At 51.3% G+C, this 24,449-nt stretch overlaps 1 protein-coding gene across 2 annotated transcripts in view; it reads left to right on the top strand.

Annotated features, from left to right (window-relative positions):
* Positions 1-24,237, top strand: part of SYK (spleen associated tyrosine kinase) — a gene marked incomplete at both ends in the record, with an annotated part of 29,809 nt that extends 5,572 nt beyond the window's left edge. Inside the window, 11 exons of one of the 2 annotated variants that reach the window (XM_080708604.1) lie at positions 61-199; positions 2,007-2,088; positions 2,461-2,492; positions 4,529-4,597; positions 12,677-12,764; positions 14,074-14,251; positions 17,302-17,511; positions 18,774-18,963; positions 20,225-20,365; positions 21,230-21,342; positions 24,165-24,237. In XM_080708604.1, the coding sequence (XP_080564730.1) occupies positions 61-199; positions 2,007-2,088; positions 2,461-2,492; positions 4,529-4,597; positions 12,677-12,764; positions 14,074-14,251; positions 17,302-17,511; positions 18,774-18,963; positions 20,225-20,365; positions 21,230-21,342; positions 24,165-24,237 (1,315 nt within the window). Of the gene's footprint in view, positions 1-60; positions 200-2,006; positions 2,115-2,460; positions 2,493-4,528; positions 4,598-12,676; positions 12,765-14,073; positions 14,252-17,301; positions 17,512-18,773; positions 18,964-20,224; positions 20,366-21,229; positions 21,343-24,164 lie in introns of both variants that reach the window. The other variant, XM_080708605.1, reaches the window with a different exon arrangement.
* Between the last annotated feature and the right edge of the window lie 212 nt (positions 24,238-24,449).

Here is a 24,449-nt window from a genome sequence, read left to right as displayed (position 1 = left end):
GCCTGGGACCTGCAGGTTGCCCGCCTTGGAGCCGGGGTGATGGCCTGGCCTCTCTTCCAGGATCAGGGCCAGAGACAACAGCGGCTCCTTCGCCCTGTGCCTCCTGCACGAAGGGAAGGTGCTGCACTATCGCATCGACAAGGACAAGACCGGGAAGCTGTCCATCCCCGAGGGGAAGAAGTTTGACACGCTGTGGCAGGTGGGCGCCCCTCCCGCCTCGCGGCCGGGCGGACACAGGGGGCCTGCTGTCCGCAGCGTGGGCCCAGCCCCACAGTGCTCTGGAGCTTGCTAGAAATGTACGTCAGGCTGCGGTGGCAGCACACTCCCGTGGTCCCAGGACTTGGGAGGCTAAGACAGGTAGAATGCCCCTGGGTTCCATCCCCAGTACCACAAAAAAGAGAGAAAGAGGAAGGAAGGGAGGGAGGGAGGGAGGGAGGGAGGGAGGGAGGAAGGAAGGAAGGAAGGGAGGGAGGGAGGGAGGGAGGGAGGGAGGGAGGGAGGGACCTGGAGTCTTAGACGTCAACCTACACTCTTTTTTCCTGGTGGCAGTAGAATTAAACCCAGGGGCATTCTGCCTTCAAGCTACTCCCAGCCCTTTTCATTTTTTGTTTTGAAACAAGCTCTCCTTAAGTTGTTCACGGGTGTCCCAGTGAATTGCTGAGGTTGGCCTTGAACCTGCGATCTGCCCATCTCAGCCTCCCAGGTGCTGGGATTGCAGGTGCGCACACACGCCGGCTCCACTTACTAACTTTAGTTTCCTCTGTTATATCAGCACTCTGCCCATATTCACTGTTTGTCAGTGTATACTTTTTACTTTCTACTTTTTCTGTGCATGATTATATTGGGTTTTATTTTTGACAGAATTATAATTACCTCTGTACCCTGCCCCAGCTCTAGGACCCCAGTACTATTTTTCTGAGAATTGGTAATTACTACACTACTCTACTTTTTTCTCATCTTTCTTTCCTTCCTTCTTTCCTTCTCTTTCTTTATGGTACTGGGGATTGAACCCAGGGACCTTCTACCTCTAAGGTACAACCTTATTTCTATTTTATTTTAAAGCAGGGTCTTACCAACTTGATAAGTTGCTGAGGCTGGCCTCAAACCTACAATCCTCCTGCCTCAAGCTCCCAAGTACTGGGATTACAGGCATGTGCCACTGTGCCTGGTGTCTTTTATGCTCTTAAAGGGTGTTTTTAAAACAATAAGTAAAGGACTTGGTGCAGAGGTGCTATGTGATGCCTAGAAAGCCCAAAACATCACCATCTGTCTCTCTTCAAAAAGAGCTTGCTGACCTCTGCCTGAAGACCTCCCTGGCTATAATGCCCGGCCTGGCCACCCTGTGTGGCAGATTGCAAGAAACAGACTCAAATGTCCTCAGGTCACTTTAAAGTCTTACAGGAGCTGGACACAGTCATGCCCAGCTGTAACCCCAGTAGTCAGGGGTCTGAGACAGGAGGATCGCAGATTCGATGTCAGCCTCCTCAACCCAGCAGGGCCCTCAGCAACTCAGTCTTATTTTATTAGTTTTATTTTTTATTTATTTATTTTCAGTTTATTTATTTATTTATTTTCAGTCAGTTTTATTAGGAAAACCGTGTTTCCTAATAAAAAATAAATAAATAAAACAGAGCTGGGGGTATAGACCAAAGATAGAATGAACCTGGATTCAGTTCCCAGCACCACAATTTTTTTTTAAAAAATTAAAAATTAAAAAAATACAAGCTGGGCTCACGCTCGTAATCCCAGAATTTGGGAGGTTGAGACAGGAGGATCACAGTTCATAGCCAGCCTTAGCTACTTAGTGAGGCCCTCTGCAACTCAGTGAGACCCTATTTCAAAATAAAGAATAAAAAATAGGATTGGGGGGAGGAGCTTGGAGGTAGGATGCCCCTGGGTTCCAGCCCCAGACCTGCAAAAAAAAAAAAAATACAGTATCGCGGGCAGTCAGCACCTCCCTGAGACGCGCCCTCGTATATCAGTCTCTTTCCTGTGCTCTCTTTCAGCTAGTGGAACATTATTCTTATAAGCCAGATGGTTTGTTAAGAGTTCTCACAGTTCCGTGTCAAAAAATTGGCGCACACCTGGGTAAGTCGATAAAAACAGAGAGGGCGGTCTGTCCAAGGAGAGCGGTCACCATCAACCCCGCTTACCAGACTTGGCCCACCCCCGACGGGGCTGGATGAGGCCTTGCTCTTCCTGGGTGATTAAATGTGAAGTCCACTGTCTTCCAGTTCTAGATATCATGGGCCAAAAAAATAAGCAATCCCTTTCAATTTGAAAAATTCATTTTACCTGCATAAACACCCCATGCTCGCGCAAGAGGATAAACAGAAATGGATGCGGAAAGTTCTAGTCTTAAGCAGCGGCACCTGACAGCCCACGCTTGACCGGCGGTGGGGGAGGCGCTCGGGCGGTGGCCTCGCCCCTCTCTCTAACCAGGAAATATTCCCTTGGCAGCACAACCGCAAGGCCCCGGCTCCCACCCCGTGGTAAGTGTCGCCAGAGATCCCACTGGCAATTGCGTATTAGCACAAATGAAAAGCAGTTTTAGCCGGGCGTGGTGGCGCACGCTTGTCATCCCAGCTTTCAGGAGGCTGAGACAGGAGGATCCAGGTTCTCAGGCAGACTCAGCTACTTAGCGAGGCCCTCTGCAACTCAGTGAGACCCTGTTTCAAAATAAAGAATAAAAAATAGGGCTGGGAGAGTAGCTCGGAGGTAGAATGCCCCTGGGTTTCATCCCTGGACCACAAAAAGGGGGGCGGGGAGCAGGTTTTAGCTACTGAGAGCAGTGGGCCGTGTTTTAATTGCACTGCAAAACATACCCCTGGGTAAACTGGGGTTTCTGGTAAGAAATGGTACAACCAATGATCTGTTAGCAGTGCCAAGCGACAGTTTCTCAGTCTCCGGGTGAGGTTGAATTCTTTCTCCCAGCTGGGCTCAGTGGTGCCCACCGATAATCCCAGGGCCTGGGAAGCCGAGTCAGGAGGATCATAGGTTCAAGGCCAGCTTTGAAATTTAGCGAGATGCTGTTTCAAAATAAAACATAAAAAGGCCTGGGTGTGTGTAGCTCAGTGGTCGAATGCCCCTGAGTTAACCCCCTAGTCACACACACACACACACACACACACACAATGCTTGAAAAAAGGAGGCCTGAGCTGGGGGTGCCTGCAGACATCTCAGGAGAAGTCCCTAGAGGAGACTCCGGGAGCCGGGCCTGCACCCCTGTCCCCGCTGCGTGTCAATGGCGCTGAGACAGGCCCCAGGTCTCCAAACGCCGGGCAGCGCCCCGACAAGAGAACCCCGTGCCTGTTCCCTCCAGGCTGTCGGGGGCTGACGTATGCCGGCTCATATTCAAGGCAGGAGTTGGTTTTGTTCTTTTTGGAAGGACTCCAGCTGGACCTCCAGTGCCCTTGGGCATGCCACCTGAGAAGCGGGCCCTCTGCACACCATGTGCCTCTACCCCGTTCCCCCAAAACAAAACCCACGGAAAGCCGAGCGCATACCCTGCCTCCCATAAGGACCATGGCCACTCAAGAGCTGAGCCCGCGTGGAAAGCTGGAGGCCGCCCGGGCGACTCTCTAACCAAACTGAGAAAGCGTAATTTGCTAAGATGCCAGTGAACTGGGATCATCTAAGATTCAGTGCCCTTGCAGGGTGGCCACAGCGTGTGCCTCTACACTGCCCACAGGCCTGGCCTGCTGCGTTAATGCCTGCGGGCTCAGTACTTAGGAGGCTGAGGTAGGAGGATCACAGATTGAAGGCCAGCCCCAACTTAGTGAGGCCTTCAGCAACTTAGCAAGATCCTGTTTCTAAATTAAAAAATAAAGTAGAGCCGGGCGTGGTGGCACACGCTTGTAATCCCCGCGCTTGGGAGGCAGAGACAGGAGGATCGCGCAGGTTCGAAGCCAGCCGCGCGCGCTGGCTTAGGAGACCCTGTTTCCAAATAAAAATGTAAAAATAGGTCTGGGAGTGTAGCCCGGAGGTAGAAGGGCTTCCAGGAACCCCAGTACCACCAAAAAAAGTAAAATATGGCTCAAGGGTAGAACACCCCCGGGTTCAATCCCCAGTAACACGCACACACACGCATGCACACACGCATACACACAAGCTCTATATTTAGCCACGTATCGCCGACGACTCCAGGAAGTTAGGTATCTAGGAATAATGTTCCATCAATTGGCGAAATACACACAGAAGAAGGCACAGATGCCACAGGAGTGCCGCCAGTGGGCGCAGCAGCCCCGCGTGCCCACGCGCCTCCTGCAGAAAGCGCAGCCTGGTCCTCGAGCTCACGGCACAGTGATTTCATAGGAAGCATGGTCTGTTTAATGTCTCCGTCCTAATTCTGTAGCCTCCTCTTCCAGGGCCTCCTGCCAGGCACCAGCCTCTCCTGGGGGCCTGGGGACGGCCCTGTCGCTGCGGGAGGGGCGCCACAGTGCGGTACAGGAGCGTGTTCGGTGAACGCCTCCAGGGCTGGTTTTCTGAAACTAAATTTCCTGTTCCTCTTTGCCATTGTGGTTTCTAGAGTTGGTCGGCGGGTGGACTAATCTCAAGGATCAAATCGTACTCCTTCCCCAAGCCCGGCTACAGAAAGGTGCTCACGGCCCCACCTGCTCCCTGGCTGAGTGGTAGGACTGCCCGCCCTCGCCAGCGCTCGCTGCTGCTCCCCTCCCGCCCTGCCCGGGCCGCTGCGCTTTACAGTGGCCTCTGCCGCCAGCCCACCCGCGCTTGCTTCTGCTAATCCTAACAGAAGTCGCTTCCTGAACATCCCGGCGACTGGCTCACTCCCGCCCAAAAGTGTTTCCAAAGACGGCGGCCAGATCCCGGGCTGCCGCCTCCGGTGAGGGCCTGCAGGTGCCCAGGGCGGCTCCGGGCGGCCCGCAGGCCCACACTGCCAGGACGCCACGGCGCTCCGGGCTCGCGTGGCCTCGCTGCGCCCATGAGACCCCGTAGGGCCAGGTCGGAACCCACTCCTCCAACCCATCGGGCTGGAGGACTCCTAGGTAATAAATGGGAATGGTGATGCATAGCGATCCACTATCGGCCATCATTTGATGCCTTGAATACGGTCTGATGACCAACACAGAACTTTAAATACGGCGCGTAGAGAAGAAGAGATTTGACGGCTAGAAAAACCTTTTTTTTTTTTTTTTTTTTGAGGCAATTTACAACTGAGAGGTTTCTGTGCAAAAATTGAATTTTTGGTCTGTGATTGAAATTTGAAGGACAAGGAGTCCTTTCAAACTGCTTTTATTTTTAATGAATCACACATACATATATACATATATGAGTGTATATACATATAGTTGTATATACTGTATAAAATATACAATGTAGCCGGGCGGGAGGCGGAGACAGGAGGATCGCGCTGGTTCGAAGCCAGCCGCGCTGGCTTAAGAGACCCTGTTTCAAAAAATATATATAAGATAGGTCTGGAAGTGTAGCCCAGAGGTAGAAGGGTTTCCAGGAACCCCAGTACCACCAAAAAAAAAAGTAAATAAAATAAATAAAATATACAGTGTATACACAATGCAATAAATGGTGTGTGATATATAAATGTGGATACAGTGTATATGCAATGTATATAAAGTATATGCACACTATATATACAATGTGTATACAATGTTTATAAAGTGTGTACGCAGTGTATCTACAGTGTATTACAGTGTATATGCAATATACAGGCTGTTTTTTCTATCTACTTTTATCTTCAGTGGGCTAAAGTTGATTCTTGTCCTAGTAATTATTTCCATTTTTATTTTAACCAAGACTTTCTCAAACATTTTGGCATATGAGTGAGCGTTCCACCCGTGGGTAAATTGCTTAAGGTACTTAGTGGAAGCGCTGAAGGTAAACAGTATAAACCTGAGCCTCTGTTCAGTCCAGTTCTCCAAGCTGACGGGCATACTGGAAAGGCTCTTACTCCTGTTGAGCATGGAGCAGAGATTAGTTTAAGTTCGCCTTTGCAGGGGAGATGCCTCGTCGTGCCCCTGGCTGGAACAGGGGTGTCTGTTCTGAATTTTACCCAAAGCAGCGCTCTGCGGGTCCCGCGTGCTCACCCTCCCCTCGGAGACCCCAGGCTGACTCCCTCTGCCCAGGGCTGCCAGAAGCAGAGGGGCTGCAGAGGCGCCTGCTTCAGGGCTCCTTACCATCGCGGCCATCTTGACAGAGTTCTGATTATAAACTCAGTTCCCTCCCGTCTGTGCCTTTCTGCAGAAGCTGTGGATGGGACACCATGTTTGCAAAGCCTACAGAGTGCAGGCAGCCCACGGAGCCCTCCCCTCCTCCACGGGCCCAGGCCTCCTGCACACACGGCGGGAGACCGGCCCCGTCCCCAGCCCCACTGCTCGTGAGCATGCCTCGCACCCTGGCCCAAGGCCGCAGGCTGACACAGCCGCTGGCCCTGCCGTCCAGAGAGAGCCCTCTGGCCACAGACGTGTGCCAGCACCCCAGAGCTAGAGTCAGGCTTTTTTTTTTTGTACTGGGAATGGAACCCAGGGGCATTCTACCTCCGAGTGACACCCCCAGCCCTATTTTTTATTCTTTATTTTGAAACAGGGTCTCACTGTGTTGCAGAGGGCCTCCCCAAGTAGCTGAGGCTGGCCACAAACCAGGATCCTCCTGTCTCAGGCTCCCGAATGCTGGGATGACAAGGATGAGCCACCACGCCCAGCTGGAGTTATCTTAATTCTCTGGTTTACATTGTATCATTTAAGGTTCAACCGCGGAAGTAGGATCAATAGGATATGTATGTACACAACAGACACACACGCAGGATCCATAGACCCCCACGCAGAGATCCCACCAGTCCCTTCACCAGAGACTGGAAACCGAGTCTGAAATACCCAAGCCAATATGTCAAAAGAAACGGGCTCTTTGTGTCGACAGTCTTGAGCTGTTGTCCTCAGGTGGCCACTTATTTGGAAAATGCCTTTCAAGAAACAGACTGAGCTGAGCACGGGAGTGTACACCTGTAATCCCAGCTCTTGGGAGCCTGAGACAGAGGATGGCAGGTTCCAGGTCGGCCTCAGCAACTCATGAGCGCCTCAGCATCTTAGCGAGACCCTAGTTCAAAATGAAACAAAGCGTAGTTCGAAGGTAGAACACCCCTGGGTTTTTGCACTCCAGTGCAACAAAACCAAACTGGGAATATAAGCTGAGATCTAAACATGAACGGCAGAGCTCGTGGCAGTGCTCTGGAAGCTGAACCGGCTCCTCAGTTCCACTTGAGCGGTATAGATATAGAGATATTTTTCTCTTCATCGTTCTAATAATTGTCCACTTCCAAATTCTCGGTACTTAAAATTGTCAAATACATTTTCTATTCACAGCTAAGCCTGATAAGAGACTGGCTATCATAACGTATAATCAAACATGATTCTTAAACTATTGCCATGACAGGGCATGGTGGCGCACACTTGTAATTCCAGCATTTGGGAGGTGGAGGCAGGAAGATGGTGGTTCGAGGACAGCCTCAGCTACTTAGTGAGGCCCTCTGCAATTTAGCAAGACCCTGTTCCAAAAGTAAAAGACTAAAAATTAGGGCAAGGGGCAAACATAAATACATACATACATACATACATACATACATACATAAATACATAAGTACATAAATAAATACATAAATACATAAATAAATAGACTAAAAAATAGGTCCGGGGTGGGGGTGGGGTAGCTCGGAGGTACAATGCCCCTGTTTAATGCCCAGTACTGCAAAAAAAAAAAAAAAAGAATAAAAAACAAGGCTGGGGGTTTATGTCAGAGGTAGAATGCTCCTGGGTTCAATCCCCAGTACCCTTTAAAAAAAAAATTATTGCCATGGAGTATCATTACTGGAACTTAGAAATTTACCAATTACCAGTCACGCCTTCACAAGTAGAACAAATAGGCAGCTGGTGCCATCTAGTGGTAGGAAATAGGTATAACCTCCATTACTCAAAAGGGAGAAGAAACTGTTCTCCAGGCAAGTTAAGATGCTGCGATTGGTTGGAACAGGATCCGTCAAAAACAGAGCAGGGAGGCCGGCGACAAGCAGTATTAACGTGCACCAGCAAGGCCTCCTCCAGGAGAAGTCACATCTCACTAAATTTAAAATAATAACACTTCCGCCACCTCTCACCCATGCCTCTGGGTCTGCTCCAGAGGTGGTTTGAGTTACCCTGTGTTCTACTAACTGGCCTGTTCTTGGGCTTTTGGAGAGATGAACTTTGAAATTTTATCTCCAGCTGGGCGTAATGGCGCACACTTGTAATCCCCGCGCTTGGGAGGCTGAGACAGGAGGATCGCGCAGGTTTGAAGCCAGCCTCAGCTACTTAGTGAGGCTCTCAGCAACTTAGTGAGACCCTGTTTCCAAATAAAATATTTTTAAAAATAGGTTTGGGAGTGTAGCCCGGAGGTAGAAAGCCTCTGGGTTCCACCTCCAGTACCACACACACACACAAAATTATCACAAAGTAACTCTGCTCTTATGTCTGGCCCCATGGAAAACGTCTCAATTCTTTATCCAGGACCTGCTCCTACGTGGGTCAGCCTCCAGGACCGGGGCTGGGGCCGAGGGCAGTCACATGGGCCCGGGCTCTCTGGCTGGGCCTGGAGCCGCAGGAGAATGCAGTGGTCTCTGCTGGGCAGCGCGGAAGGAAGCCCTGCGCCACGCTGGAGGGAAATTTGGAGCCCAGAATTCTAAAGGAGGTGTTCACTCCCTTATCCATCATAAGCCAAAACAAACCAGCACCCACCACACTGCCTAAAGGAGCACAGGTTTGGATTCTTGGGCCACCACACATTCCTACTTACCCTTGGTGTGTTGGTGTTCTTTTCCTTATTTTTTTTTAAAACAGCCTCACCTCTGTTTCCAAAGGGTACCCAGAGGAGTCCTCTGTTAGGTCACCACATCTGCGTTAGTTATAGGAAGACTTTTTTTTTTTTTTTGGTGTTACTGGGGTTCCTGGAAACCCGAAACCCTTCTACCTCCAAGCTACACTCCCAAACATTATCATATATATATATATATATATATATATATATATATATATTTTTTTTTTTTTTTTTTAATTTAGAAACAAGGTCTCCTAAGCCAGCAAGGCTGACTTTGAACCTGCGCAATCCTCCTGTCTCCGCCTCCCAAGTGCGGGGATTACAAGCGTGCGCTTTGTGCCCAGCTAGGAAGCCTTTTGACCCTCTGGAGAGCCAGGGTGGAGAGGCTGCGGCCCAGTATAGCGCCCCCGGTGGTCAGCAGGAGAAGTGCTTGAGTGGAGAGACTCCCATCTCTGGTCTCTGGAGGCTTCACGAGGCAGATTTAACTTTTACCTTCTTGTCTTGGAACAATCTTTCATGCCTGCAGAAAAAAAAATCAAAGGAGTCTAAATGATAGTAAATGTTACCTGGGAAAAGGCTTGGGACTGAGCGGGAGGGAGAGGAGATTAAAAAAACAACTTGTGAGCCACCTAGTTTCCGCTAAGACAATTCTCTTGAGGCACGGTTATTATATTATAAATTAACATTGAAATAATAGCCCCTCCAGTAGTCCTGAAGTCAGTGGTAAAGCTTTAAAAGAGGTAGCTTGTCATGCATAATTATCTGTGCCTATTTCCCTCTATTAGTGTAAAGACTTGAGAAATGACTCGTTTTTAAATCACATTAGTTTGCATTTCCTAGTGAGGAGTGATTTTCTTCCATCCACCCATCCATCCATCTACCCATCCACCCATCCATCCATTCATCCATCCATCCACTCATCCATCCACTCATCCATCCACCCATCCATCCACCCATCCATCCATCCACCCATCCACCCATCCACCCATCCACCCATCTACCCATCCACCCATCCATCCATTCATCCACCCATCCATCCACCCATCCACCCATTCCATCCACTCATCCATCCACCCATCCACCCATCCATCCATTCATCCATCCATCCACTCATCCATCCACCCATCCATCCACCCATCCATCCACCCATCCACCCATCCACCCATCCATCCATCCATCAACCCATCCATCCACCCATCCACCCACCCATCCATCCACCCATCCACCCATCCACCCATCCATCCATCCATCAACCCATCCATCCACCCATCCACCCACCCATCCATCCACCCATCCACCCATCCACCCACCCATCCACCCATCCATACATCCACCCATCCACCCACCCATCCATCCATCCATCTACCCATCCATCCATCCATCCATCCACCCATCCACCCATCTACCCATCCACTCATCCATCCATTCATCCACCCACCCATCCATTCACTCATCCATCCACCCATCCATCCACCCATCCACCCATCCATCCACCCATCCATCCACCCATCCACCCATCCATCCACCCATCCATCCATCCATCCATCCACCCATCCATCCACCCATCCACCCACACATCCATCCACCCATCCACCCATCCACCCATCCATCCATCCATCCATCCATCCATCAACCCATCCATCCACCCATCCACCCACCCATCCATCCACCCATCCACCCATCCATCCACCCATCCACCCACCCACCCATCCACCCATCCATCCATCCATCCATCCACCCATCCACCCACCCATCCATCCATCCATCTACCCATCCATCCACCAATCCATCCATCCACCCATCCACCCATCTACCCATCCACTCATCCATCCATTCATCCACCCACCCATCCACCCACCCATCCATCCACTCATCCATCCACCCATCCATCCACCCATCCACCCATCCATCCATCCACCCACCCATCCACCCATCCACCCACCCATCCATCCATCTACCCATCCACCCACCCATCCATCCATCCACCCATCCATCCACCCATCCACCCACCCATCCATCCACCCACCCATCCATCCACCCACCCATCCACCCACCCATCCATCTACCCATCCATCCACCCACCCATCCACCCATCCACCCACCCATCCACCCACCCATCCATCGATCCATCTACCCATCCATCCATCCACCCACCCATCCACCCATCCACCCACCCATCTATACATACATCCACCCATGTCCATCTGTCCATTTACATGTTTAAGACATTTTTGTCGAGCACCTATCAGAGTCACCACACAGCTACTAATTCAGAGGATCGATGCCTGGGTCCTCGTGCATTCATACCATGCTGTCAGTAGAGATGCAGAGCTGCTCCGTGAGAAAACAGATCCAATGATCCCCTGGCCAAGAAGGCCACGCGTCCTTTGGCCTCGTCAACAAGTCTCCCGGTCAGCAGAGCCGCCTCAGCAGCGCAGAGCTTAGCAGACACCACCGAGAGAGGCCATCGGGGCCAGGAGGCCCCAGCCAAGTGGGCACAGTATGGGCCCACTGCTAGGCTGTGGCTGCTGGCTCAGGGCATCAGCAAGGCAGACGAAGAGTGTGTGTCCTAGAAGTGACCGTGTGCTGTGACGCTCAGTGTCCCTGTCCCTTTCAATTTCTCCAAACTCTGGTGTTATCTTATTCTTCGTGGCCTGTGTTTGGGCATGGGAGAGTCAATGGGTAAAGTTGCTGCTCCATTCACGCCAAAAAAATAAAAAAGAGGATTTGAATTGTAGTTTTCCAGTGAACTAAACTTAATAGTAATCACTTTGATTTAGCTTAGAGGCAAAGATTGGACAGGAAAAATTTAAATAAAGACGTTCAGAAGGGAAAGTCCTACAGAATAAAAGGAGCAGGCCCCCCATTTACTCCACGATGCAGTCTGATGTAACTGGATGCACAATAGAGACGGCTGCTCTTATTAACGGCCAGCAAAGTTTTGCTCCAGACATGCTTTTTAGCCAGGTGTGGTGGTGTGGACCCAGTACTTGAGAGGCCGAGAAAGGAGGGTTGCAGGTTCAAGGACAGCCTATGCTTTGCTGCTAGAAAAGAGATGGGAGCAGTTGATAGGCATTTGATTTTCTTTTTAAAATGACTTCCATATAAAATCAGAGAGAAAGCCGGGCGTGGTGGCGCACGCTTGTAATCCCAGCATTCGAGAGGCTGACACTAGAGGATTAAGGTTCGCGGACAGTCTCAACTACTTAGTGAGGCGCTTTGCAACTGGTGAGACCCAGTTTCAAAATCAAGAATAAAAAATAGGGCAGGGGTATAGCTCGGAGGTAGAATGCCCCTGGGTTCCATCCCCAGTGCCAATTAATTAATTAATTAATTAAATCAGAGAGGGAGAGGGAGAGACAGTCACTGGCATGGTGGCACACACCTGTAATGCCAGGATTTGGGAGGCTGAGACAGAAGGACTGGATTGCATGTCAACCTCAGCAGTTTTAGTGAGACCTTGTTTCAAAATAAAATATAAAATAGGGCTGGGAATGTAGCTCAGAGGTAGACCATGCCTAGTTCGATCCCTGGGAATCCTCAGCCTCTCGGGTAGGCAAGAAAAGCACAAGGGAGAGGAGAGGGCCTCCCACTAAGCAGAGAGAGGGACCCCACAGCACTGCCCAGACCCCAGCGCGCTGAGCTACATACAGAGGCTTATTCTGTCTCCCAGCGTCCAGTCCAAACAGTGGCCCGAAGAATGGGATCAAAGCCTGGTCCTTTCCCTGTCTCTCTCCCTAACCTGTCCTTGTCTTCCCCGCATAAGCTGCCACTATTTGAAGGGTAACAGTAGCCGCTGGCTGTACCCCAGAGGGTGTCTGTCGATGGGAAGGGTGACGTGGTCTCCTCTGTGGTCCAGGGCTCCCCATCCCATGGTAGCCGGCCGGAGAGTGCTGTGTCTTTCAACCCCTACGAGCTCGAACGAGGGCCCTGGAGCGCGGAGCGAGGTGAGACACCCGAGTTTCTTCCCCGGCTGTCTCAGAAAAAGGCGCTCGCTCGGTGCAGAATGGCCCCGAAGGCACGAGGCGGTGTGCGCCTGGACGCGCCGTGGCGGCCGCCAGCAGGGGCTGCAGCTGACCCGTGCCCCCGAGCAGGGGCGGCTCTGGGAAGGGAGGCCGGTCACAGTAGGACCCCGGAACGTGCCCAGGAACTCGCCTCGCGCACTCCTGAGAGTCGTGTCCCTGGACCTGCTTGCGTCTACTCGTTAGAGCAGGGCGTTCATTTAGAGCATTGGGTAACTGAAGAAACGTCCGAGTGGCTGGGCTCTGCTTGAGCTGTGTCCAGGGACCTTTCTCATGGCCGCGAGGGGCCACAGTTCAGGGAGATACACCATCGGGGCTTCTAAACATGGAGCTTTGGGGCTTGCGGTGGCTCTCCAGGGATCTCCCAGTTATTTTTTATTAATCAACCTGGAGTCTGTTTATTGATGCAGCTGACTCCAAAACAGTTGTTTAAAACAATAAAAATCAGTGATCTCTCATTTAATTAGCTCCCGGAGGTCAGGGGCTCGCACGGGCCTGGCTGGGTGATCCTGGCTCCGGCATGCTCCGATTCCGGCTGGAGCCAGCAGGCTTGGCGCAGGACAGGCAGCTCTCCCCGCCCCGGTGACTCTCCTCCCCTCTGTCCTCTGAGTGGGCTGGTGTGGGTTTTCTCACAACATGGCAGCCTCGGGGAGCTGGGTACCTTCCGTGACAGCTAAAGAATTCATGAATTTAGGCCTGTAATGCCAGTATTTGAGAGGCGGAGACAGGAGGATCGCAGGCTCGAGGCCAGCCTCGGCTGCCTCTGCAAGGCCCACTGCAACTCAGTGAGACCCTGTTTAAAAAAAAAAGAATAAAAAATAGGGCTGGGGTGGAGCTCAGAGGTAGAATGGCCCTGGGTTCCATCCTCAGTCACACACACACACACAATCACAAATGCGGCTTTCAACTAACAAGTGGCAGTTGTGTGACCTCTTCTTACTGACCTTGGAGGTCACACCATCGCTGTGGCCGGCCGCATCAGTTAACACGGCCATCAAAGCCACCACAGCAAGAGGACGTGGAGGCCACCTCTCCGTAGGACGTGTGTCGGGGAATTTTCAGACGTAGTTTCAACCACCGCAGCCCACCGGGAAGACATCCACGCGGGCAGAGATGAGGCTGTCTCGGGCCTCCTGACCCTGCGGACCCACACGCTGCTGCCCGGGGCGCCCAGAGGGGGGATGCCGGGGCGGGCATGGGTCAGGCAGAGTCGTGCTTCCCTCCTGCACCGCAGGCCCCCAGAGAGAAGCCATGCCCATGGACACGGAGGTGTACGAGAGCCCCTACGCGGACCCCGAGGAGATCAGGCCCAAGGAAGTCTACCTCGACCGGAAGCTGCTGACTCTGGAAGACAAGGAGCTGGGCTCCGGAAACTTCGGGACTGTGAAGAAGGGCTACTACCAGATGAAGAAGTAAGTGGTGTCGCTCCGCCCTGCAGTCGACCTCCTCCTGCCAGCATCCCTTCTAGAAACTTCTGACACTTGAACCTCCCATGGCCAGGTCTCTTTTTATTATTTTATTTTTATTTTTTTGCAGAACTGGGGATGGAACCCAGGGGCATTCTACCTCCGACACACTCAGCCCTATTTTTTATTTATTTTGAAACAGTCTCACTGAGTTGCAAAAGGCCTCACTAAAGAATCTGAGGCTGTCCAAAAACTCCGACCCTCCTGTCTCAGCCTCCCGAATGCTGGGATGACAAGCTTGCGCCACCATAGCGGCCCTTTTTAAATTTACATTATACTCTTTCTGTTTATTTCTGGTACACTTTTAATGAAAGTATCTATTACATATACTATGGATGTAGTAACTAAGTATTTTTAATTTTAGCACATGTGCCTTATCGAATAGTATGAAATAGAAATAAGCAAATACATGAGAAAATAAGAGGAACATATTTGTGCCACACAAAACTGCTACTTTTAATGAACTTTAAAGTAGCATATGAGGTAGGATATGAGGGCGCCCTGGCTGTGACATCCGTCAGCCCATTCATCGCCAGGGCTGACTCAGCCGATCTGGCCTGGCCAGGCGCGTGTCCCCCGCCTCCCTCACGGTAAAAAATAGTATATGTATGTGTTTTTATATATGTATACGTGTAATGCATATGGAGTGTATCTATATACATATAGTATATGTTTAATGTATGTGGGGTGTGTGTGTGTTACTGGGATTTGAACCCAGGAGCGCTCTACTTCCAGGCTACCCTCCCCAGCCTTATTTTATTTTTATTTTGAAGCAGGGTCTTGCTAGGTTGATGAGTCTCGCTTCTTGCTGAGGCTGTCCTTGAACCTGTGATCCTCCAGTCTCAGCCTTCTCAAATACTGAGATTACAGGCATATGCCACCACACCTGGCTTAGTATATGTGTTTTTAATCTTTATATGTATTTATATGCACACATGTATATTTCATTTAAATGAAATCATTCAATGATAGCAATACAGTGTTCTCACTTCTTTTATAATTAATTGCGCCTCCATTTGCTTTTATGTTTTTTCTTCCTCTGGTGCTGGGGAGTGGACCCGGGGGCATCTGCACAATGCCCAGATTTTTCCCCTAATTGTTGTCAGGTTTTTTCCTTTGTTCAATTTTCTTACCCTGGAAATTTTTTATTTCAAATACCATTAGGATAATTACTTCTTGCTTGATGGTGTAATTTCAAATAACAATGTATATTATACAGTAGTCAAATTTCTGACATTCCCAAGTGCCTCCATATTCCCTTCCCCTTCAGAAGGTTCCCCACATAAACTAGCAGTAAAAGCCTGGGTTCTAAAGTCCCTCCTGACCAACCCCCTCCTTCAATGGGTAGAACATGGCACGAATGGGTTAATTGTTCCATACTATTTGGACTCGGCAGGATTTTTGTTTAAAAGTTTGTTGTTTTTTTTTTTTTAAGTAGGTAACTTACATGATTCACGGGTCAAGATATAGACGAGGGGTTAGTAGTAAAGCATTTTCTCTCTTGTAATTTTTTTTAATCTGGTTTTGGCAGGAGATTAATGCTGGCCTCAAAGTGAGTTGGGGAATTTTCTTTCTTTGCTATTTTTCTGGGAGAGTTTGTTATTTCTTCCTTACGCATTTGGAAGAAATCAAAAGGTTTTTGCTTCTTAATTTGGTCCCGTAGGGCACACCGTACACGATGAACGGCAGGACAGCGGGTTCAGGGGCTGCGCTCCCCAGCCGGGGGAGGCCTGCACCTCGGGTGTGAAGCTGCCCCGGCTGTGTTCAGTGGCGGTGTGGCACTCGCCGAGGCTGCCTCTGCTTTTCCGTGTGTGTATCGCACTTCTTTTGTTACTCTTTTTGCCCTATTTTATTGGATAGTTCTGTTTTTATTTTTCAATTTGGGAATTCAGCAGAAACAGTACATTTCCCATGCTTGGGGACATCGCATCACAGACAGGTGCAGTCTTGCAAATCACTCATAGTTAGCTTTTGTTACTTTACTTAAGCACTGGGGGTTGAATCCAGGGGCATTCTCCCTCCGAGCTACATTCCCAGACCTTTTTTTTATATATACTTTATTTGCAAACAGGCTCTCACAAAAGTTGCAGAGGGCCTAAGTAGCTGAGGCTGGCCTTGAACCAAGATCCTCCTGTCTCAGCCTCCCAGGTACTAGGATTACAAGTGTGCGCCACCGCGCCCGGCTCTTAAGCCTCATTTTATCAAAATATTTTTAAGAGTTCAACATGATCTAGGTGATTTTTTGTTAGATTAAAAATCTATTATTTTGCAAACTTGTTGAGGTTTGCTTAATTGTAACAAAGCTCAGTTGGTAAAATGATTTTGGGGTTTTTTTGTTTGTTTGTTTTGGTTTTTGTTGTACTGGGGATGGAACCCAGGGGCGGTCTACCTCTGAGCTACACCCCAACCCTATTTCTTATTCTTCATTTTGAAATGGAGTTGCAAAGGGCCTCCCTGAGTAGCTGAGGCTGTCCGTGAACCCTGATCCTCTGGTCTCAGGCTCCCAGATGCTGGGATCACAAGCGTGCGCCACCACGCCTGGCTGAAAAGTGTTTTGTTTTTAAACTCTGGGTTTTAACAATATGCTTTGTAATTCTGCACCCAGAAATTTATTTTCCATCGATTTTAGGGCATTTCGTATAACCGTGTGTATATATAATCCAGATGGGAAATGACGAGATGTCACAAGAATTCCTGTATGTCAGCGTTGGGGAGTTCTCTACAGGAACTACTGAGGCACTTTGCATCTGAGGGTTTTGCTTGGTCTGGGGACATCTTCAGCAGTGTCCTCTGTCAGTATTTATAAGCGCGGAGCGGTTACTCTCTCCATCTGCAAAATAAGAGCGTGTAGACGGAACGCCCGCCATTTAAGACACCCTCCTTCCTGCAGCAGATATTCCCGTGCCCCACTTCCGCAGAGGCAGCGTGCGTCTCGGAAGCCAGTTTTCTAGAATGCGCCGGCTTGCAAGGCTCCTCAGTGCGGGATTTGTTTGCAGAGTCGTGAAGACAGTGGCCGTGAAGATCTTGAAGAATGAGACCAACGACCCAGCTCTGAAGGACGAGTTGCTGGCGGAGGCGAACGTCATGCAGCAGCTGGACAACCCCTACATCGTGCGCATGATCGGCATCTGCGAGGCCGAGTCCTGGATGCTGGTCATGGAGATGGCGGAGCTGGGGCCGCTCAACAAGTACTTGCAGCAGAACAGGTACCGGCGATGCCGGTGGGAAGGGGCAGCCTGCTTCCCACGGAGGCCCTCCCGGCTCTCTTGCCTTCCCGCTTGAGCCACGCCAGAGGACCTCGAGAGAGGAATGAGGGAGACTTAATTCTGGGTGTGGTGGCACACGCCACAGTACCTGGGAGGCTGAGGCAGGAGGACTGCAGGATTGAGGCCAGCTTCAGCAACATTAGCAGACCCTCAGCTACCTAGCAAGACCCTGTCTCAAAATGAAAAAAAATAAAACAGAGCTGGGGAGTATAGCTCAGAGGCAGAATGCCCTGGGTCAGCCTCAAGTACCAAGATGGACGTATATCTAATACATAAAAGAACATTTATACATTATATGTAAATATATTAAATATAGGCCGGGCGTGGTGGCGCATGCTTGTAATCCCCGCGCTTGGGAGGCGGAGACAAGAGGATCGCGCAGGTTCGAAGCCAGCCGCGCTGGCTTAAGAGACCCTGTTTCCAAATAAAAATATAAAATAGGTCTGGGAGTGTAGCTCGTAGGTAGAAGGGCTTCCAGGAACCCCAGTACCACCCATATATATATATATATTATGGTAAATATAACATAGATATATACGCATATGAAATATATATGTAAGATAAAGGAGACCTGGTCTTTGGATCTTTATTTTACTCTAGTCCTTTAGTAAAAACCCTGATCCATCAGATTTAGTCCCATTTTCCTGTTTATTCACTCGGTCCAGTAATAAAATTAGCCTCAGGCTCTCTGGACAAGAACCACCCCCCTCACGGGCACGACATTCTATTTTTAAAGAAATACTGTAACCAACATATCTGGGAGAAAGCAGCTACGCTCCCGAGTAACCGCTTCCCGGTGCACCTGCGGTTGGTGGCCAGCGTCCTGAGGGCCGCGTGCTCAGACACAGCCGTGAGGAGCGGGACCGGCCTGATGAGAGCATCCCGCCCGCGGCATGTGTGTGCTTTTTGGAGCCTGGCTCCTTGGGCTCCGTAGAGGGGGTGTCGCTGCCCCTCCTTGACAGCAAGAAATGGAGACCCAGGACTGGTCCAGTACTCCTCATTTGTCTGGTCCGGGGACAAGCGCTGGTGGTAAAGCCGGGGTGACCCCGGGCACTCAGGGTCGCCCCTGCTGCACCCCGAGGGTGCCTGGTGGGCAGTCAGGAGGGCTGCTGTCGCGGGCCGTCACCGCGGGGCTCCACGGAGGCTGGATGGCCCAGGTGGCCTGTGAGTGCCCGTGCCGCTGACCGCCCTCATGACCCCAGGCAGGTCAAGGACAAGAACATCATCGAGCTGGTCCACCAGGTGTCCATGGGGATGAAGTACCTGGAGGAGAGCAACTTTGTGCACCGCGATCTGGCCGCAAGAAACGTGCTGCTGGTCACGCAGCACTACGCCAAGATCAGCGACTTCGGGCTTTCCAAAGCCCTGCGCGCCGATGAGAACTACTACAAGGTAGGGTCCCGGGCGGCGGCGGAGGGCTCGGCCCGCCCCGTCTCACGGAGGATTCCGAGAACTCTCTTCACTCGGAACCCGCTCCGACCAAGCTTTGAGTCTGTTGTTCAAAGATGAAATATCCTCATAGGTCACACGGGGACTGACTCAGACAACGGTCTCTCCAGCTATGCTCCGTGAGCAAGAGGGGTCAAAGCACCCACTGGGGATTCATTTTGGGGGAAAGGATGGAATCCCTTTATCAGATTACTTGGGACAGGTTGAGTCGCAGAAGCTCCCCGGGCCATTTATGCTAACTGACATGGGATCTCCAAGTGGGGTTTTCTCTGCTGTGTTCCCAAACCAAATTCATCCATGGGCCTCCAGTCCCCACAGAGCATCTAACATCTTACGGAACACTGCTTCACAGCATCTGGTAAAACAGCTTTTAGTACACACCTTTCTATACACGTGAAACTTAGAAAATAAGGCACACCTGCCAGCCGTGGTGGTCCACACTTGTAATCCCAGTACTTGGGAGGCTGAGACAGGAGGATCGTAGGTTCAAGACCAGCCTCAGCTACTTAGTGAGGCCCTCCACAACTGAGACCCTGTTTCAAAATAAACAATAAAGCCGGGCATGGTGGTGCATGCTCGTAATCCCAGCATGCGGGAGGCTGAGACAGGAGGATCGCAGTTCACAGAAGCCTCAGCTACTTAGTGAGGCCCTTTGCAACTCAGTGAGGCCCTGTTTCAAAATAAAGAATAAAAAATAGGGCTGGGGTGTCACTCAGAGACAGAATGTCCCAGGAGTCCATCCCCAGTACTGCAAATAAATAAATAAATAAATAAATAAATAAATAATAGGGCTGGGGGTGTGGCTCAGAGGTAAAATGCCCCTGGGTTCAATCCCCAGTTCTGAAAAAAAGGAGGAGGAAGAAGAGGAGGAGGAGGAGGAGAAGGAGAAGGAGAAGGAGGAGGAGGAGGAGGAGGAGAAGGAGAAAGAGGAGGAGGAGGAGGAGGAGGAGGAGGAGGAGAAGGATAAAGAAATGGAGATGCACCTGTAATCCTAATACTTGGGAGGCTGAGACGGCCCTTTATTTTATTTTGTTTTTTATTTCGAAACAGTCTCAGCTGCTTAGGGCCTTGTTAAGCTGCCGAGGCCGGCCTCCAACCTGTGCTCCTACCTCAGCCTCCCACGTCCTGGGAGCTCAGGCCTGTGCCACCACACGCAGCTCTCAGTTCTCTTCCTAGCGGGACGCCCCGTCTGCTTTGTCCCCAGGCCCAGACCCACGGGAAGTGGCCGGTGAAGTGGTACGCCCCGGAATGCATCAACTACTACAAGTTCTCCAGCAAGAGCGACGTGTGGAGCTTCGGCGTGCTGATGTGGGAGGCGTTCTCCTACGGGCAGAAGCCGTACCGGGTGAGCCCTTCCCAACTCGCCTCTCAGCTCTGTGGCCTTCAGGACAGTCTCCAGGCCGTCTTCACCGGAGCCCGGCGGTCCTGAGTCTGGGCCTCTCTGAGTCCTCGTGACCTTTCAACAGGCAGACAACCAACAGGACCTCAGTTTACACCCACCCGAAAAACATAGCGAGCTGATCCACGCGTGTTCTTCCTTTGTGTGTTATATCTACAGATACGCCTGAAATAAATACTCAGACCATTGGTGGCATCGAAATTAAAACAGTGACTATCTGCCCTAACAAATTTACGGCTCAGCTACCTTTTTAAATTATTTTAAAACACACTGAGTTATTTCAAAATACATTATTTTAAAATACATTACAGGCATGTTGATGCATGCCTGTAATCCCAGTACTTGGGAGGCTGAGATAGATCACAGGTTTGAACCCAGCCTCAACAATTTAGTGAGACCCTGTTTCAAATTTAAAAATTAAAAAGCGCTGGAGGTGTGGCTCGGTGGTAGAATGCCCCTAGGTTCAATCCTCAGTACCTCATAAAAAATTAAATTGTAAATACATACACCAGAATTAAATTGTAAATACATACACCAGAACGCAGCTCAACGAGTTTCTCAAATGAAGCACACCAGGCAAGCCGGCTTCGGAAAAACAAATACAACAGAACCCGGTGCCAGGCCCTCGGCCGCACCCCTGAGCGCCCCATCCGACTGCCCGCAGCCTAAGCGATGTGCGCTCTGGGCTTCGTAACTCACTAACTGAGTCGCACACCGGGGGTCCTTTGTGTTTGGGGTGGTGCGGTTGCTATTTGGTTTTGTCTGGGAACACAATGTTTTAGAAGCCCGTGTATTCTTTCCCATCTTTAGGGGATGAAAGGGAGCGAAGTGACGGCCATGTTGGAGAGAGGAGAGCGGATGGGGTGCCCGGCAGGGTGCCCCCGGGAGATGTACGAGCTGATGAACCTTTGCTGGACGTACGAGTGAGTAGCTGCCGCTTTGGCGATTAGCCACACGCTCTGGAGGCTGGTGCTTGGCATGGCTTGGCCTGAAAAAGCAGCAGAAAGCCAGGCGTGGTGGCTCACGCTTGTAATCTCAGTACTTGTGATGCTGAGACAGGAGGATCACAGGTTTGAGGCCAGCCTCGGAAACTTAGCGACCCTCAGCAATTTAGTGAGACCCTGTTACAAAAGAGAAGAGGGGTCTGGGGGTGAGGTTTGGAGGCAGAAAGCCCCTATATTCAGTCCCAAGTACTACAGGAAGAGGAGGAAGAGGGGCATAAATTCTGTCTTTCATGCACCAGGGATGTGTCCTCTTAAAACGACACATGGAGGGCGAGGGCTTGATGGCTTAAGAACCAGCCGCGTGGTCTACGAGATCCACCCGCAGGCAGTGCCGTCCCTGTGCTAACACCACAGGGTGTCTACACCAGCTGGGGTGGCGTCGTGCCGCTTGGTGACGGGGTCACGGGAGACCTCTGTGGGGGGGGGGGCGACTGCAGAATCCCCGGTGGCGTCTCAAACATCTGGAATAGCCCCGTCCCTGACGCAGTCCGGTCTCATGGCCGCAGGCTGCCCAGCAGGCCAGAAGCCCCATCCCTAATGCTCAGGTGCAGTGCTGGGGTCCCCAAAGCATCACCTGGGTGGAAGGTCAGGCACCCTCTAAAAGCACAGCCAGCACGGCGCACTGGGAGTGCCCCTAGCCACCAGTGGGCCCCAGGCCGCGCGCGCCAGGGCTGGAGGCGGCTGCGGAGACACTGGCTGTGTAAAGGCCCAGGTGGAGCCACATGTGGATGCTCTGGACCAGAACTGTCCCCCAGGGCTGCGAGAGCGCGTGCCCTGTAACAGCGAGTGTTCTTGGTTCTCCGCCACGTCCCGCGTGGTTGTCCGGTGGCTAGACTCTAGCAGGTGCAATGGCCCGGTGTGGAGAGGGTGTGCTGTCGGGTTTTCCTGTTCACTGGGGGAAGATGGAGGAAGAAGGGTGGCACTGTGTGGTTCAGCCTCTAGTTTTGTGTCGCTTACAGGGAAACTTCACCTGCTTCTGTTACAGCCCAAAGTCTTGCCAAGTAAAAAAATAATAACTGCTAATCAAGAATCTGGGGTCAAGATTTTAAGAAACACAGTCGCCGGGCGTGGCGGCGCATGCTTGTGATCCCCGCACTTGGGAGGTGGAGACAGGAGGATCGCGCAGGTTCGAAGCCAGCCTCGCTGGCTTAAGAGACCCTGTTTCCAAATAAAAATATAAAATAGGTCTGGGAGTATAGCCCGGAGGTAGAAGGGCTTCCAGGAACCCCAGTACCACAAAAAAGAAAGAAAAGAAAAGAAAAGAAAAGAAAAGAAAGAGAGAGAGAGAGAGAGAGAGAGAGAGAGAAAAGAAACACGGTCAATCCTCAGTGTCTAAAGGTTCCTATCCCCAAATAAAATAGTGGATAAAAATTGCATATATAAAAAATTGTGTCTAGACTGAACAGACTTTTATCATTGTTCCCTGAACAATACAATCTAGTAGTCACTTCCATGCTATTTAGGTTATGTTGGGTATTAAGTAATCCAGAGGTGATTTGGACTGTGGAAGGAGTCTCCTCTGTAAACTCAGTACTTGGGGAGCTGAGACAGGAGGGTCACAGGTTCGAGGCCAGCCTCGGCAACTTAGCAAGGCCCTCAGCAACTTTGTGAGACTCTGTTTCAGAATAAAAAAGGGCTGGGAGAGCCGGGCACACGCTTGTCATCCCAGCATTCAGGAGGCTGAGACATGGAGGATCGTAGGTTCACAGCCAGCCTCAGCTACTTAGGTCTTTTGCGACTCAGTGAGGCCCTGTTTCAAAATAAAGAATAAAAAATAGGGCTGGGGGTGTAGCTCGGAGGTCGAATGCCCCTGGGTTCCACCCCCAGTACTGCATAAAAAGGGGGGGCTGGGTTGTGGTTTAGTGGTAGAATGCTCCTGAATGCAATCCCCAGTACTAAATAAATAAAATGATATAAAGTATACAGGAAGCCGCGTGTAGATTATATGAAAATACCATAGCGTTTCTTGAGAAGGACTCGAGCACCCCTAGGTTCTGACTTTCCCGGGATCCGGTCCTCGGGGACACCGCAGCCCTCTTGCCAGCTCCTCAGTCAGTGGGCCCCCGGCGGAGCACCCAGGACAGCTTAATGCCCGTCGCAAGCACAGACTCCTCCCCACCTTCCTACTGGGCCTCGTTTGCCAACCGCTTGTTTGCTCAGATTTACGGTAGCTCAGCCTGGGCCTTCGCCTCACCGGGACAGGCCTGAGTGTCACTGAGAGCCTACATCGACGGCCTCCTTTCAGCAAACCCAGAGCCCTCTGCACTGTGGGGCGGAAGAGTTCCGTTTCCTTCTTAAGAAGCCAGGCGCTTTGGGAGGCTGAGACGGTAGGATCTCGGCTCGCAGACAGCCTCAGCTACTTAGGGAGGCCCTTTGCAACTCAGTGAGACCCCGTTTCAAAAAAATAACTATAAAAACAGCTAAAACCTAGGGCTGGGGTGTAGCTCGGAGGTACAGGGCCCCTGGGTTCCATCCCCAGTTCTTAAAAAAAAAAAAAAAAGATGGAGCAGAACATTAAATATGCCTGCGGCATACTGACCCAGGAGGGGCCCTCAGGCCCGCTGCTTTCTGGAGTCACGGGAGAGCCCAAGGAGAACGCAGGGGTAAAAGATACTGGGTCCAGCGCAAACCTGCTCCAGCCTCCAAGCGGGCGGGAGTCCCGGGTCTGCACCAAGGCCCTTGGGCGCGGCGGTTGGGCCTCCCCGAGGCCCGCACCCACGTGTGTCTCTCTTCCTTTGCAGAGTGGAGAAGAGGCCGGGCTTCGTGGCGGTGGAGCTGCGGCTGCGTAATTACTACTACGACGTGGTGAACTAGCCGGGCGCTGCCTCCCGCGGCCGCGGGGCTCCCCTGGCGCCGCATGGGGACTGTGTGTAAATTCCCCTATGGCTCCCGGTGCCCCGGGGCTGGGGCTGCAGGGGCCTCCGCCGCCGGGAGGCGGACTGGACGGTGTCGGGGTCGGCCAGGGCTGCAGTGAGCCTTGAGCCCCTCGGGGTCCGGGAGGGCAGGGGAGGGCGGCCGGCGGAGAA

The sequence above is a fragment of the Muscardinus avellanarius genome (genome assembly GCF_963383645.1).
Source record: "Muscardinus avellanarius genome assembly, chromosome: 13".
NCBI classification, from domain to species: domain Eukaryota; kingdom Metazoa; phylum Chordata; class Mammalia; order Rodentia; family Gliridae; genus Muscardinus; species Muscardinus avellanarius.
Note: the sequence above shows the minus strand (reverse complement) of the source record. Positions and strands in the feature narration are given on the sequence as shown.